General features: G+C 44.7%; 1 protein-coding gene across 1 annotated transcript; it reads right to left on the bottom strand.

Moving 5' to 3' along the window:
* Positions 1–5,814: 5,814 nt before the first annotated feature.
* On the bottom strand, positions 5,815–6,803 carry LOC137629224 (uncharacterized). The gene is made up of 3 exons (XM_068360486.1): positions 6,783–6,803; positions 6,063–6,304; positions 5,815–5,946 (listed from the first exon to the last, which is right to left on the bottom strand). The coding sequence occupies exons 1-3, from the start codon at positions 6,801–6,803 to the stop codon at positions 5,856–5,858; spliced, it is 354 nt and encodes a 117-aa protein (XP_068216587.1). The 3' UTR covers positions 5,815–5,855.
* Between the last annotated feature and the right edge of the window lie 11,014 nt (positions 6,804–17,817).

Here is a 17,817-nt window from a genome sequence, read left to right as displayed (position 1 = left end):
TGAGGGAAGAGCGAAGATACAAGCATAATATATACACAAAATGAACTATGTACGATCGTGTGACACCCGGTTGGTACATGGCTCCCCCCTAAAAATGACATACTGTACATGTTAAATAGGGCGCCCTGATCTAGAGAGGCGAACTGTAGGCGGGTCATCTGGCAGGAGATAAGTAGGTTTTAGACGATCAATGGAGACCCAGTCTTCTTTGCCACGAATGTTTAGTAGGAATGCTTTCGGACTGCGTCGGATCACAAGGAAAGGGCCTATGTAAGGGGGCGTTAGCGGTGGCTTGCTAGTGTTGTTGCGCAGGAAGACGTGCGTTGCAGTGTGTAAGTCTGTCAGTATGTGATGCTTCGCTGGGGGCTTGTAAGTCTGACGGCATGGAGTAAATTTTCCCTCGACGTGACGTATGCGCTGGAGATCGTCGGAGGAGGTTGTAGAAGGAAAAAATTCGGCAGGGACGACCAACGGATCGCCATACACCATTTCAGCTGCCGAGATATCGAGGGTGTCTTTAGGAGTGGTCCTTAGTCCCAGGAGGACCCAGGGAAGCTGAGTAAACCAGTTGGAATCCTTGCAGCGGGACATCAAAGCTGCTTTGAGGGTGCGATGAAAACGTTCAACCATTCCATTGGCAGTGAGGTTGTAGGCCGTTGTGTGATGTAGGGTGATGCCCAGGAGATTCGCTAATGATGTCCACAATTGAGAGGTGAAAGTGGTACCCCTATCAGAAGTAATATGCTCAGGGATACCAAATCTTGCAATCCATCCTGAGAGTAAGGCAGATGTACATGAGGCAGACATTGCAGTTTCCATGGGAATGGCTTCAGGCCAACGAGTGGAACGGTCGATGGCGGTAAACAAGTAACGATGTCCTTGTGATGTGGGTAGGGAACCTACAACGTCGACGTGAATGTGTGCGAAACGACGCTGAGGTTGAGGAGAGGTGCCCACTCCTGAATCCGTGCGTCGATGTACTTTGGAAGTTTGGCAAGAAGTACAGGTGCGGACCCAATCCTTAGCATCCTTAGAAATGCCATGCCAAATGAACTTCGTCTTCAGCAGCTGTGCAGCAGAACGGCACGAGGGATGTGAAAGGCCGTGAATGAAATCAAACACTTGCCGGCGCATGGGAGAAGAAATCCAAGGTCGCGGTCTACCAGTACTGACGTCACAGAGGAGGGTGGTGTTGGAGTCTTCGAGGGGGAAGTCTTCCCAACAGAGGGATGTGCAGGATGTCCTACATGCTTGATACTCTGGATCCTGTCATTGGGTTTCAGCCAGGGTGTTGTAATCCAATCCCAGTTGAACGGAAGCCAACGTGTTTCTTGACAGGTCATCGGCAAAGGGATTCATTTTCCCAGGGACGTATTGAAGGGTGCAACTGTATTCAGCCACGGCGGAGAGATGTCGGCGTTGACGGGCGAACCAGGAGTCAGACTGTCGAGTGAAGGATTGCACCAGAGGCATGTGGTCTGTGCGAATGACGAAGGGCGTACCTTCTAAGAAATGGCGAAAGTGACGAACAGCTAAGTGCACCGCCAGCAATTAGCGATCGAAAGTAGAATAACCCGATTCTGCCTTGGACAGTTTTCTGCTGAAGAAGGCCAATGGGCGGGGCGAGCCGTTGACCACCTGCTCGAGTACTGCACCAATAGCGACGTCGCTGACATCGGTGGAGAGACAGAGAGGGGCATGTGGGATAGGAAAAGTGAGAGCTGCAGCGGTTGATAGGGACTTTTTTGCATTGCAGAAGGCCACTTCTTGAAGGGGACCCCACTTCAGGTCCTTTGGCTTGCCCTTGAGGGAGGCGTAGAGGGGAGCAAGAGTGGCGGCAATGGCTGGCAGAAAACGGTGATAATAGTTGATCATGCCCAAGAATTCCTGCAGAGCTTTGACGGTCGAGGGCGCAGGGAAGTCCTGAACGGCTGCTACCTTCTCAGGGAGTGGATGGACTTCTTCAGGAGTGATGCGGTGCCCTAAGAACAACACTTCGTTGGCGCCAAAGGTACACTTGTCGTACCGGACTACCAGGCCGTTTTGTTGCAGGCGGTCGAGCACGATGCGCAGGTGACGGAGGTGTTCCTCTTTTGAGGAGGAGAACACAAGTATGTCGTCCACATAACATACACAGAAAGGGAGGTCCCCTAAGATGCCATCCATGAGACGTTGAAACGTGGCCCCAGCATTACGAAGGCCAAAACAGGAGTAGTTGAAGGTGTATGTACCAAACGAAGTGGTGATGGCGGTCTTGGGGATGTCTTCTGGGTTCATAGACACCTGATAATACCCCTTCAGGAGGTCGAGCGTAGAGAAAACCTTCGCTTTGTGCAGGTAGGAGGTCACGTCGGCAATGTTTGGGAGGGGGTAGTGATCCGGTTATGTTTGCATATTCAGGCGTCTGTAATCCCCGCACGGACGGAGGGAGCCGTCTTTCTTCAGAACGATGTGTAAGGGTGACGATCATGCGGCTGCCAATCTTTCCGGTGCCAGACGTCTGAATTTTGCGAAGACTGGGGGTCCCGTCTTCTTGATATGGTGATAAATACCGTACTTGGCAGGAGCAGTGGGCGTTTGGCGAAGTTCTGGACGGAAAACTTCCGGGTATGACGTGAGGAGGTGGGCGTAGGCCTCCGTGGGTGCGCTGATGTGGAGAGCGAGGTTGGAGGGGGCGGGTTGAAGAGGTGTCGACAAGTACGAGTCTGCGTTGACCAATCGTCGGTGGGTGACATCGACCAGAAGGTGGAAATGAGAGAGGAAATCCGCACCGAGGATTGGCAATGTGACGTCAGCAACGAGAAACTTCCAATTAAATTTACCGTTTCCGAACGATAATGTGAGGTTCTCGTAACCGTAGGTGGGTGTCGCAGATCCGTTGGCAGCTACCAAGCAGACGTTGGCAGATGTAGTCAGATTACGTCGTGTCCTGAAGAGTTCCCTTGGCAAAAGAGAACTCGTGTCTACCAAAAATCGCACGCCCGTTCCTGCATCATGTAAAAAGAAAAGATTAGAAACACGGGAGGCCACCGCCACGAGCGATGGCCTACTTACAAGTTTTTTGGCCACTGACAATCCTTGGCACATTTCTTAGCGGTTGCCCCGAATCTGAAGTGGTAGTAGCAAAACTGCGGCGGATGGGAGGTAGTAAGTGGTTGTAGAAGTCGTTGGTTGGGGCGTGAGCGAGTGGTGGGTGGTGGGTGGCTTTGTCGCCGCTTCGGCACGTCACGGGGTAGGCGTGTATGTCCTATGGCATTCACGTCAGCTTCGGGTGACGTTGAATAGGCGTCCTTTTCGTCAGGGGTAGAGGCGTTGATGGAGGTCTTGAAGTGGCTGTCCATAAGGGCGTTGGCTTTGGTCGTCAAGTCCTTTATGGGTAAACTATTGACATCGGGTCTGGCAGCGCATATAGGTCCGGGTAAATGGCGTATCCAAAGGGCACGAAGTAGGTTCACCTCACGAGGAGAGCCGTCTGCGGCAGGTTGCAGGCAAGCGATACTGCTCATTTCCCTGAGGGCGAGCGAAGCCCTTTGGTCCCCCAATGGTTGTTGCGAGAGCTGAAAAAGCTTTGCTATACGGGTGGCTGGCGACGGTGAGTACTGCTGCAGAAGGTATGTTTTGAGGGCGTCATACGCTATTGGGGTGTCTCCTTGTTCACAAAGCCAGTCGGATATTTCTGGGAAGGTGTCCTCGGGTATCGCCGTAGGAACATAATCTGCTTTGGTGGTTGAGCGAGTCACGCCCTTGATGCGAAACTGGAATTCTGCGCTCTGAAACCAAGCAAACTCCTCTCCGCTGGCGAATGATGAAAGTTTCAATGGGGGAGTCGCAGCAATAACTTTCGTAGAGTCCTCCATAGTACCAACGATGGAGGGGCGAGGGGGGGGCTGGAAGGCTGGAGGAGCGAGTCGACTTCCGCGGTCACCAATGTGACGGGCCGAGAGAAGATTGTGACTCATAGACAGGTTGAAAGCAACTGAGTGAGTTTATTATAGAACACTCTCCTTTATATACAAAAGCTCAAAGCAACAAGAATTCTCATGTTCAAAAACAGACACTGTTACCGATGGAAAAACAGACATGTTTATTCAGGCTCTTTTTAGTGCGAGGGAAGAGCGAAGATACAAGCATAATATATACACAAAATGAACTATGTACGATCGTGTGACACACGGTTGATACAGACGTGATGTGAATTTCTTTTTGCAACTGGTTATCTTGTGTTTATTATGCATTCCTGACCATTACTATTGCCGCAAATTCCTTGTCTATGGAGTTTTACCCAACCAAAACCCTGGTTTCCCACTGGGGTCCCCCATAATTGTTATTAAATGGGAGGGAGGAAAACTCATGAATGGGTGGTTTGCCCCAATATTCATAGTTACAAATGGCTAAGCCACAGGATAGCGAGTAGAAAACATATATAGTTCATGTACTGCTACTACAGTTTTCTGCCTTTAAGCAGATCTGGATTAGTACCCCTCCATAATTCTTTATTCATGGCCACCTCTTTTAGTTCTTGGTACTTTTGCTCTCCCTTCAGGTCATCTAGCATTGACTTTCTTTTCCTTTCTCTGAGTCTTTGTCCTTCAACTTTACCTTCTATAATGTCCTTCAGTAACTCATTTCCACTTAGAATGTGTCCTATCCAGTTTTTCTGCCTTCTCTTCATTGTTTTAATTAGGGTTCTCTCTTCTCCTGCTATCTAAGTACTTCATTTGTCTCATGATCTCTCCAACTTATTTCCAGCATTCTCCTCTGTATCAACATTTCAAATGCTTCCAGATGTTTCTTGTCTTTTGCTTTGAAAGTCCATGTTTCAGACCTTTGCAATGCTACACTCCATATGAAACATTTTACAATTTTTTTGCTTCAGTTCCATTTTCAGTTTATCCGTTAGTGTTTGCCTCTCTCTTTCAAAAGCTTCTTATCTTGGGCTATTCTGCTTTTTATCTCTTCACTGCAGTTTACCTCTTGCAATATAATACTTCCCAAGTACTTGAAATGACTGACTTCCTCCCCAGCTTCACCTCTAATCTGCATGTTTATTGGAAGTCCTTGCCTTCATGCAATTCTCATTACCTTGATCTTAGATATATTTGATTTCTTCCATATTTCTCTGCCGTGCTGCTTATCTTATCCTCATAAATCCTCTTTTGTGCTACAGACAACTTCCTTGTCATCAGCGAACCTTATAATTTTCACTATTTCTCCCCCCCCCCCTTATTGCTATCTTACAGTGACTCTTGCATCATTGCTTCTGCATAGATGTTGAACAGAATTGGTGATAGGGAACATCCCTGTCTGACTCCTCTTCCAACAGTTCCAGGTTCCGAATCTTCACCTGCAATATGTACTGTTACTATTTGATTTAGATATAAATTCTTTATTAACCTTCTATCTCTCAAAATAATGTATTTGGCTCGAGTAGAGTGTCATATATTTACCAAATTTTCAGTAAGGGGTATTATATTTCGTTGAACATTTTCGTTTTGAAGGCAGTCTACCAGTGATACCGGATAACAATTGTATTTGCCTCAAGGATGTCGTTGAAGATACGTCTTAATATTTTAGGGTTTAGAAATACAAGAACGCTTCTAGATCGTTCCCTTATTATTAAATGTAATATCCTAACGTTAATAAAGACAATCTTTTTTCCTCTAAATTGGCAATGCTGACGACTTAGTTCTTGGCAAGATAGTACACTTGAATAGGGATACAAGTTATGAATTAATCTAATGACTGGTTTCATTCAAAACCAGTAATATCCACCTGTAGCTAACAGATTTTCGTATGCGGATAGGAAAACCTCTGTGTTATTTTATCACATTTTATTCTTTGTATGTTTCGTAATGTTACCATCCATGGCCACCATAACGTCCACCTCCGAATCCTCCAATTCCTCCAATTCCTCTGCTGACGGAAACGACTCTGCTCACCACAGGTCTATGACAAAGACCGAAAAGGAGAACAATTAGCCTCACAGTAAATGTGGAACCTTCCACTATATTGGAAGATATTTCAATTAGAATACTCATTCAATAAACCTAAAAATAGCTTACCTGACTACAGAGACTCTGCTGAATCCACCTCCATGACCAAGTCCATCTCCTCCTAATCCATGGCCAAATCCACCTCCTCCTAATCCATGGCCAAATCCACCTCCTCCTAATCCATGGCCAAATCCACCTCCTCCTAATCCATGGCCAAATCCACCTCCTCCTAATCCATGGCCATAACCTCCAGATGGATCAGGGAAGGCGGAGGTACAGCAGACCAGAGCCAGAACAATGGCCACCACATTCTTCATGAAAAGATAGAGAAAAATATTATTGAAGCAACGTAAAGTATAATGTGAAAGACTAGATAAGCCCTTAGTTTAATCTTAAAGTCATTATTGACTTCTACTTCTTTCATTATGGTAATAGTCTTGGAACCGGTAAACACACACATATATATGTATATATACATATATATATATATATATATATATATATATATATATATATATATATATATATATGTATATGTGTGTGTGTATATATATATATATATATATATATATATATATATATATATATATATATATATATATATATATATATATATCATTCACTTCTCATATTATTTAAAAAAAACTGAATGATCCAGAAAATTCATAAACTTTAATGTACTTCAGTAGCTCATAAATTATCAATCAGAAAAATGGAAGTAGGTATAAAAGGTACCGTTATAATAGATAATGAATAATTTTCTCCAGAGTAACGTCAATGGATACTTACGAATGAGCGCAGGAAATTCATGACCGATTTTTGGAGGTGTTGTTGCTGGAACTCTCGAAGTGGGATAATGTGGTGCCAAGTTTTTGGCAGATATATATACTTGATGGCTTCTCGCGGCCTTGCAACGATGTTACCCAACTGCCAAGGCCAAGGAATCTCTTTTTTTTTTCTTCTTCTTTTTTTCCGACTTGTTCCTAATTAGACCTTTCCTGCTTCAATGTCTTGTCCTCGCAGTAAAGAATAATTGTATGTTTGCAATATCAGTCAAAAGAGCTCAGGGTGATAGAATAGAATAATTCATCCATCGTCTAGCTGTTGTTTCATCAATATATTTACCAAGATGGGAAATTTTGTCAATTTGTCACCGCAAGTTTTTTTAGAAAACATTTTAAAAGGAATTTAATGAAATGACTCTTGTTACAGTTTCATTATATGGGCATTTTTTTATTGATATTTAACGATATATATTAGTTAGAATAAGAGTATTCAGATTTATATGTCGAATATTTTAAGTAAATGCTTGCTTACTCTTTTTTTTTGAGACTTTCGACATTTATCATTTTAGAAGATATTAGATATTATTTAGAAAATTAAGCTTTTCGCAAAAGGCGTTTCAGTTAGCTTCCTTAATTTGGGTCCTCATGGAATGGGGCTGGGAACCGTTTTGAATGACACTTGATCTTATGTACTTGTACATGTGTCTATATTAAACAAAACTTAACTCCTGTAGTCTATGGAAGGAAACAAACTTTCATCACTCACTATGGCCTCCTCAGGTAGCGTCCTTGCCTGGTGATTGCCAGACTGGGGTTCGAGTCCCGCTCAAACTCGTTTAGTCTTTTTGGTCGCTACAACCTCACCATCATTTTGAGCTAAAGATGGGGGAGTTTGGGGGAGCCTATAGGTCTCTCTGCTGAGTCATCAGCAACCATTGCCTGGCCCTCCTTGGTCCTAGCATGGGTAGTCCCGGGGCTTGGGCACTAATAATATGGTCAGTCTCTAGGGCATTGTCCTGTTTGATAGGGCAATGTCACTATGCCTTGCCTCTGCCATTCATGAGCGGCCTCTAAACCTTTAATGTTTTAACTGCAGTTTTGCAATGATAGTATAAGGGTGTGAGGAATTTCTCTTTACTTGAAGAATATTGAAAAAGGGTGAAGCTGCAAGTTTCGAACACCTGTCAATCTTACTTCTCATCAGAAAACGCCTACTACTTATTTAGTCATTGTTTATGACAATAAATGTTTTTATGAGATCATTTAGAAGATTCGTCCCTTTCAACAAGTGCTTGTATTCTACGGGTTTTGTTATATATGCATAGGAGGTTATATCTAAAACATCACACTGTATGATCTTTGTATTTGTGCAAATGCTATATATATATATATATATATATATATATATATATATATATATATATATGTGTGTGTGTGTGTGTATATATATATATATATATATATATATATATATATATATATATATGTGTGTGTGTGTGTGTGTATATGTATATATATATATATATATATATATATATATATATATATATAAAACTATCATCATCATCACCATCAGCCGCTACTAGTCCAGTGCAGAACAAAGGCCTCAGACATGTCCTGCCACTTGCGGCTGTTTATGGTCTTTCTGCGCCAGTCCACGCCCGCAAACTTCCATAGTTTGTCGATCCATCGTCTTCTCTTCCTTCCGCTGCTTTTACAATCTCTATCGCCTTATTCTGTTATTTTTAATATCTATATATTGTCTGCCATTCTCATTATATGTCCTGCCCATGTCTATTTCGTCTTCTTACCTGTTGTTAGAATAGTTTACTTTCGTATCCATGTTGCTATTTTTCTGTCTCTTAGTGTTATTCCCATCATTATTCTTCCCATAACTTTTGAGTTATATCTAACTTATGTTCAAAGGCTTTAGTAGGGCGCCAAGTTTCTGATGCATAAGTTAATACTGGTAAGGCCATCTCATTAAATGCTTTTCTTTATATATATATATATATATATATATATATATATGTCTGTGTGTATATATATACACAGACACACACACACATATATATATATATGTATATATATATATATATATATATATATATATATATATATATATATATATATATATATATATATATAACGGATTTTGAGCGAAGCGAAAAATCTATTTTTGGGTGAGATAGCCATGACGTCCTGATGGAAGGTTCCTTTTTGGTAGCTTCCTTGGGTATATGACTACTAGGATATTCCCAGAGAATTAAACCACAGGTTATCACAGAATTCTTACTTCTGGAGCGAGTATCCTAAAGGTTTCCCTTTAAGATATCGTATATCAACAGGGGACGCATGTATTAACACGCCACATAGCTATCTGCACCCCATATAGAGTTAACACTTCGATATGGAGGGGCGGAGAATAACTGGGGAGCCGTTCTACAGTTACACTTGGGGTCCTCGTACGGGGCCACATAACGAGGAAGTTGATTGTTGTCGCTCGTTGCGAAGAGATTGATCTGAAGTTCCCGGACTTGGTGAGAGATGAAGGAGAACGATCTTGCGTCTAGAGACCATTCCGACTCTATCGGGCTTGTCCGAGATAGAGCGTCCGCCGTCACGTTGCGGAATCCTTGTAGGTGAACTGCAGACAGGTGCCATTTCTTCTTCTCTGCCAGGCAGAAGATTGGGAGAAGCACCTGATTTATCTGGGGCGATCTCGAGCCCTGACGATTGAGACATCGGACTACCACCGAGTTGTCCAGAGTCAGACGAATGTGGATCGAGGGAGGCGGAGACAGTTTCTTCAGGGTGAGAAGGACCGCCATGGCCTCCAAGATGTTGATGTGAAACGTCTTGAATAGGGGAGACCATGTACCTTGAGCCTGTTGTTGGTGGGAGTGACCTCCCCAACCCTCCAGCGAAGCGTCCGTGTGGATGTTGAGTAATGGAGGTGGATGTTGAAGAGGAATGGACCTTTTCAGGGCCTTTGCTTCCGACCACGGCTTTAAGAGTAACCGAAGTCTGTTTGGGGACCTTCTCTTGAGGTCTCTTCGAGCGATGGATGCAAAACATCTCCAGACTCCCGCGGCATCCTTTAGCTGTGCACGCAGCACTGGGTTTGTCACTGAGGCGAACTGTAGAGAGCCTAGAACTTGTTCCTGCTGACGTCTTGAGATCCGCTTGGATTTCAGCAGTTTTTTGACAGACCCCGCTATTTCTTTCCGTTTCTTCTGGGGAATGGAAAGGCGGTGTGACTGAAGATTCCACTGGATTCCTAACCATTGGAACTTCTGAGCTGGAGAGAGGCGAGATTTCTTGGTGTTTATCTTGAATCCCAGGTGTTCTAGAAACTGGGTGACCTTGTTGCAGGATCTTAGACAATCTTCGGGCGATGTCGCCCAGACCAGCCAGTCGTCGAAGTAGGCCATCACCTGGACGCCGCGGAGGCGGAGCTGTTGAACGATGGCGTCTGCCAGCTTTGTGAAGATCCGTGGGGCCACGTTGAGCCCGAAGGGCATGGCCCTGAAAGCGTAGCTTTTCCTTTGGAGTCGAAATCCTAGGTAGGAGGAAGCGTGGTGGTTCATTGGAACGTGCCAGTAGGCATCCGCCATGTCTATCGAGACCGTGTAGGAACCTTGAGGCAGAAGGGTCCGTATCTGTTGAAGAGTCAGCATCTTGAACTTGTTGTTCGCTATGAACTTGTTGAGGGGGGATAAGTCTAGAATGACTCTGAGTTTGTCGGAGTCCTTCTTGGGGACGCAAAACAGTCTCCCTTGGAATCTGGTTGACTTTACCCTCCTTATCACCTTCTTGTTCAAGAGTTCTAGGACATATTCTTCCAGGAGGGGGGGGGGACTGTTGGAAGAATTGCTGGAAGGTTGGGGGTGGTTGAGTCCAGCTCCAGCCTAGACCCTTCTTGACGATGCTGTGTGCCCAGGGATTGAAGGTCCAACGATCCTGGAATTGGCGGAGTCTTCCTCCCACCGGAAGCACTTCATTGCTTCTGGCTTCTCGAGGGTTTACTACCTCGGCCGCTACTCCCCTTCCTCCTCTGCCTCTGGAGGGACGGCGAGATGCATCTCTGCCTGCACCTCTGTTTGAGCCTCTACCTTTGGGACGAAAGGTAGTTGACTGCTGCTCAAATGCAGGGGTGAAGACCGGCGACTGTGACAAGACCGGTTGGGTGACCAATTGAAAGGTCTGTTGTGGCTGAGCTGCCATTTGGGGAGTAGCGGATCCCGGAAACTGCCGTCTCTGTTGACGTTACTGGGGTTTTGGCTTTGTGGGTTTCCTCTTAGGTTGAGGGCCATCGTCCTGAGAGGATTTCCTTTTCTTCGACATGCCCCATTTATGGAGAAGGTTCCTGTTCTCCGTGGCGGCCTGGTCGGTGATCTCTTTCACTAGGGAGGAGGGAAAGAGGTGTTTACCCCAGATGTTGGAGGAAATCAGCCTCCAGGGTTCGTGTCTCACTGTAGCACTTGAGATCACGAATTCACGACAGGCTCTACGAGCCTTCGTGAAGCTTTACAGATCCTTTACTACCGTTGCCAGATGTGTCTTGGCAAGGACCATGTAGTAGTCAGGGACCCTAGTGTCACCGGCCATGACTTCGAGCTGTACTTGGAGGGACATAGATGCGGCGAGCCTTTCCTTCGTATCATGTTCCCGACGAAGGAGATGATCGTTAAGTTTCGGGAGGTCCTCGTTAAACTGACGACCAGCGACGTCAGGCTCTAGTTTCCCCACCACGAAGGTTGACTGGACGTCTTTCCAGTGTCTAACATCAGGGGGAGTGGTCAGGGAGAAGGATCTGCACTCCTCCAGTGCAGGGCAAGGTTTCCCTTCTTCCACTGCCTTATGTACCGCAGTGAAGGCCTTTTCTAGAAAGGGGAAGGTCGCATCGCCTGGTGCGACGTAGGTCGGGTGCTTTTTGCTAAGCGCCAGTAGTTTAGAGCAGGTGAAGCCCCTACTTTTCACCGTGTTGGCTAACATAGCTTGGGCCTTCGGGAGATCGAACACGATAACCTCCTTTGGTTCGGTCTCTTCTTTAGAGGCGGGTTCGGACCTGAGTCGGACGTAACAGTCCGGGTAAGCCTCAATGTTTGGGAAGAATTCCACTTCTTCCAGCGCGATCGAGCCGACCTTCTCGCTAATAAAGATCGTGCCCGTGGTGATCGGCATGTGTTCGGCATACCTCCATGGGTTAGTATCCGAGCATGCAGGGAGGTCCTTAACCGAAATCCTTTTCGGTTGCTTCGAACTTCCGAGGTTGGACCTGAAGAACTCATGCGTCTCGCGAAGTTTCTTATCCATGAGAGCTTCAAGCATCTTGAAGATCTCCTGAGTGTTGGATGGGGTAGGATCCGGGGTAGCGGATGTAGAAGGGAGTGATACATCCGTCGGTGTAGGAGTTGGTGCAGGGGTGGAAGCTGGAGCGACCTCATGCTCCGACTCAGGGTATTCCACCTGATCTTCCTCATAGTCGAGCTCGTCGCCCATGAGGTTTCTCTCCGTGGTCTCCGACACTTCCGACATACGTTCCACGTTGTCGGAGTCTAAACGGCACTCATGCATGGACTGAGCCATGACCACATCCGTTTCCACTACTATCTGGACGGTGGGAATCTGATCACTAGGGACCACTGAGTCTTTTGATGCCTTCGGGAATAGCAAGGCCCTCAAATCTTCGGTGGCGAGATACGGTCCGGTGGCGTTCTTCTGGAAGCCACGCACCCACTTGCGTAGCTTCTCTCGAGCAGTGTCCCTTACCTCCGCTGAAGGAGGATCGTCGAACGCTTCGACCAGACGACTCTTGCAGACTGTACAGTGCTGCGGGTCCCAGAATTTCAGGTCGCCTTTCTTATTGGCGCAGGGGGCGTGGGTCCGACACGCCGTGTGCCCGTAGAAGTGCGGGCGCTTCACTCCACAGAAGTTGTGGTCACACTTGATGTACTCCTCCTGTAAAAGAAAGAGAACATGAGTATACGGAAGTCATAAGAGTGACTTACATTACTCTAAAGTTAAATTTTTAAGTAGTTAAACTTTCACTTAACATTAATTAATTTATAATATTGTAATGTTAAAGAGAGGAGCGGGAAAGGAAGTAGATAGACACATACTTGTGTATCCCGCCCAGCTGGTTACCGTAACCTTATCAATAGGCAATTTTGTTTGTGACCGAGGACACAAAAGCGGAAATCTTCATGGACCGCCATAGAAGGCAGAAGATAATTCTAGCAGAGATTGCCTGCGATGTATATCAAGGACTGAGACCACTCAGACCTTTAGAGTAAAGGGGGGTAGCAGAAGACCCCATATAAGATCGGGTTCCGGCAACCAGCTGCGCTAAGACACACACAGTATGCTGGAAACTTGTAATATGCAAGAAGACAGCACGGCCACTAATAGAACGGTAAGACAATACCTATCCATCGGAGTAGCCAAGCTATCTGGTTGCAGTGTAGGGCTATCAGCATGTAGTCGATAGCTGGTAGAAGGGGTGCAAGTCCCTTGGAGCTTCCGGAGGGCGCCGGCAGACCGGCGGCACGCCGGAGGCCGCTCCAGCAAGGTTTATGGCATTAAGGAAGATACATAGAGAATTCAGGTATAATGCCAACTTGGCGGCCGCCGGCACAGCGGCGACACTCCGGCGGGAGGCGGAGGCTCCGGCAGCCAAAGGCTGCCGGCTTGGTGACCAGTTCATAAGATAAGGCAGAATGGTATGGTAAACCCAGACCGCCGGCAATCATTGCCGGCACGCCGGAGGCCGGCCCGAAGGTCGAACAACCGAAACTAGGTAATGGAAGGGTGGGCCATCGGCTATACGCCGACGGAAGGCGGCAGCCCTCCGGCACACGGAAGGCTGTCGACTTAGGGGAGGGAGGGTATCTCAGGAATGTGTCACTAAGAGAAGGGCGGTATCGCCGGCAGTAGAGGCGGCAAGGGACCGGCACCAGGATAGGTAGAGAGACAGAAGGAGGGATTGGAGGGGTAAGATCACATACCCCTCTGGCATCCCACCTGAGTGAGTGTACCCATGATAGGAGTGGGTCCTATCACCCAATGGCAGGGGGCCAGCAGTCGGCCGGGTGCCAGTGTAACCCAAGGGAGGGTTAGGGTACACCCAAGAGGGGGGGGGAACCCCTGCGGACAAATCGCTTCCAGTGGCTAACCCCATAGGACGCTATGAAGGGTATATGTACCAGAGCGGCCTGCTCAACAGGAGTTCAAGATAGCCCTATCGCTCCACCCGAAGGAGGAGTTGTAGGACTAGGGACAGATGTGTATAGGCTAGCCTATGTATAGGCTAGACTATGCCAAGGGATAGGTGGGGAGGGAGAAGAAGAGGGGTCTTCCATAGGGGAGGCTCTGTACAAAAACGGCCACCAAGGAAGGGAGGACGCTCCCTAGCCTAGGGTAGGTAACCTGAATGAGAACGGTGCATGGGTACCGTCTCAAACTAAGACAGTACAGAACTAGCCCCCCCCCCCAGGCCTAACCTAGATAAGGGGTGTTAAACCCCAAGCTAGGTAGGCTGAAAGACACATCGCAAGTTGCATGGAAGGTTAAGTAACCTAACCGAAGCAACTGAGGAAGGACAGGCCATTCCTCTTTCTCGGACGCAACCCTAAGGGGGATCATTCCCTTAGGGAGGACAGAGAAGCGATAAATACTCTGATACGGACTTGATCCCCTATAGCAGGGGGAGCATGGCCACACAGAGGTAATGCCCGAAGGCAGGGGATGAAGGGAGCATATAGGGGTCCTACATTTAGGTTAGGTTAGAAAGGCACACAATCAAACCGATCTCCTATATGGTCCCTGAAGGCGAAAAACACTTGCATCACAGTAAACAGTATGATAAATAATGCCACTATCTTCATAACTTAACCTAGGATCACTGGAATATATCATGCATGAACACTGGTGCTAGGCAATCTGGCCTAGGGGCTAAGCTAGCAATCTAATATGGGGTCAGGCGATGACCGGATAAAAGAGCGTCAAAACACGATATATGAAGTTCCTAGCTATGAAGACTAAATAACAAACAGTATCAATTAGTTAAGAGGCCGGAATAAGCTGTTCAGGCTAGCTAAATAAGGCACGCCATAAAATGGCGTGTCCGGTAGCAGCACAGCTCCGCCAGAAAACATGAAATATCTCGAAAAGTATAAGTTACTTTATGGTCAGAGCTTATTTAAACAATACTGGGACCTGGTACTCAACTTTCCAGAAGAAGGCGAGGCTGAAGGTAGCGACATTACGAAGATGCAAGCCGATAAAAAAGCACAAGGGGAAATCCGTCTAAGCAAGGCAGCTACTAGAAGAAGGATGAGGACGGACGTGACGTCATTTAGCAATGGCGCCCGTTTGTTTACGTTTCGAGTACCAAAAGTAGCCACGGACGAGTGTAACTGTGGAACGGCTCCCCAGTTATTCTCCGCCCCTCCATATCGAAGTGTTAACTCTATATGGGGTGCAGATAGCTATGTGGCGTGTTAATACATGCGTCCCCTGTTGATATACGATGTCTTAAAGGGAAACCTTTAGGATACTCGCTCCAGAAGTAAGAATTCTGTGATAACCTGTGGTTTAATTCTCTGGGAATATCCTAGTAGTCATATACCCAAGGAAGCTACCAAAAAGGAACCTTCCATCAGGACGTCATGGCTTGAGCCCAAAAATATATATATATTGTCTATTAAAATAAACAACAAGAACTACTTGGAAAACATCCTCCTAGACGTGGTCATCTATATTATTATTATTACTTGCTAAGCTACAACCCTAGTTGGAAAAGCAGGATACTATAAGCCCAGGGGCTCCAACAGGGAAAATAACCTAGTGAGGAAAGGAAAAAAGGAAAAATAAAATATTTTAAGAACAGTAACAACATCTAAATAAATATTTCTTATATAAACTATAAAAACTTTAACGAAACAAGAGGAAGAAAAATGAGATAGAATAGTGTGCCCGAGTGTACCCTCAAGCAAGAGAACTCGAACCCAAGACAGTGGAAGACCATGGTACAGAGGCTATGGCACTATCCAAGACTAGAGAATAATGGTGTGATTTTGGTGTGTCCTTCTCCTAGAAGAGCTGCTTACCATAGCTAAAGAGTCTATTCCACCCTTACTAAGAGGAAAGTAGCCACTGAACAATTAGAGTGCAGTAATTAACCACTTGGGTGAAGAAGAATTGTTTAGTAATCAGTGTTGTCAGGTGTATGAGGACAGAGGAGAATATGTAAAGAATAGGCCAGACTATTCGTTGTATGTGTAGGCAAAGTGAAAATGAACCGTAACCAGAGAGAAGGATCCAATGTAGTACTGTCTGGCCAGTCAAAGGACCTCATAAATCTCTAGCGGTAGTATCTCAACGGGTGGCTGGTGCCCTGGCCAACCTACTACCTAGGCTGGTATAAGGAGACCATCATTGAATAAGTCCATTGTCAAGATATCTTACTAATCCAGCCCTCAAAAAATGTACATCTATACTTTTTAAAACGACCTCACACTTTATAATCAGTGTGGATGCAAATGTGTTGTGTTTTCATTTATATGGTCTACCCTTGTTAATGAACATACATATATATATATATATATATATATATATATATATATATATATATATATATATATATATATTTGTGTGTGTGTGTGTGTTTCTTCAAAAAGGCCCGTAAAAGAAACAAAGGAAATAGAAATAAATCACTATACTTCGGCCTATACACATTGGCCCTCTTCAAGGTGTATAATACACGGTGAAGAGGGCCAATGTGTATTGGCAGAAGTATAGTGATTTATTTCTATTTCCTTTGTTTCTTTTATGGGCCTTTTTGAAGAAACACACACACACACACACACACACACACATATATATATATATATATATATATATATATATATATATATATATATATATGTGTGTGTGTGTGTGTGTGTGTGTGTAATTACTAACAAATTACTAACAGAAACGTCAGTCACGTTCTGTACGTAGCCGTGTATAATTATTGTCTAATTATTGTGTAAGCAACAGCACCGAAGGTCTCAGGTTGTCCCGTCTGTATAAATAGACATCCTCTCAGTCGTGGAGTTATTTTGAAATTAATTTTTTTCGACAATAATTTTCTGATATTGATAAGTAACAATATAGGAATGATAATCAATTCAATTTTTGTAATAATTCAATCAACAGTCTTTTAGTAATTAAAGGACCTGTGATTGTTATGTTAATTATTCATGATGTACCATTACCTTTGGCTCTTAAGACGACGGTGTGGCTAGTTAACCTTGCAGTATTTTGTGCAGATTTCATATACGATTTTAAAAAACATATATTAATCACTGGATAGACTTAAATAAAAAATATCTGCAATCCTACATATAAACATTAGAATCAGGAAGATATTTTTACACTAAACTTTTTTTATTCCAAAGCAATTATTATATTTCTTTCATTGGATATCTAAAATTGTTGTCGCCATTATTATGCTTCTAGCGAACTCAACTCTCGCCTTCTCTGGTCCATCTTCTTTGGTGGTTGGATTTGTAGTGAACATTGTTAGTACATAAATTGCATTCTACTCCCTCTGAACTATTCCTCGCTCTCCGGGGAGCTAGGGGTGTGTTCCAGTGGAACCTATCAACCCTGGAACAATTTGATGGCCAGGACAAAAATTGTCAGTATATATATATATATATATATATATATATATATATATATATATATATATATATATATTTATATATATATAAGTATATATATGTATGTATGTAGGTATGTGTATATATATGTATGTATGTATATGTGTATATATTTATATATATATATATATATATATATATATATATATATATATATATATATATACACACGAACCTATCAACCCTGAAACAATTTGGATGGCCATGACAAAAATAGTCTCTCTCTCTCTGTCTCTCTCTCTCTCTCTCTCTATCTCTCTCTCTCTCTCTCTCTCTCTCTCTCTCTCTCTCTCTCTCTCTCTCTCTCTCTCTCTATATATATATATA

The sequence above is a fragment of the Palaemon carinicauda genome, chromosome 37 (assembly GCF_036898095.1).
Source record: "Palaemon carinicauda isolate YSFRI2023 chromosome 37, ASM3689809v2, whole genome shotgun sequence".
Taxonomy (NCBI): domain Eukaryota; kingdom Metazoa; phylum Arthropoda; class Malacostraca; order Decapoda; family Palaemonidae; genus Palaemon; species Palaemon carinicauda.
The sequence above is the reverse complement of the archived record's forward strand: the minus strand, read 5'-3'. Positions and strand labels throughout refer to the sequence as shown.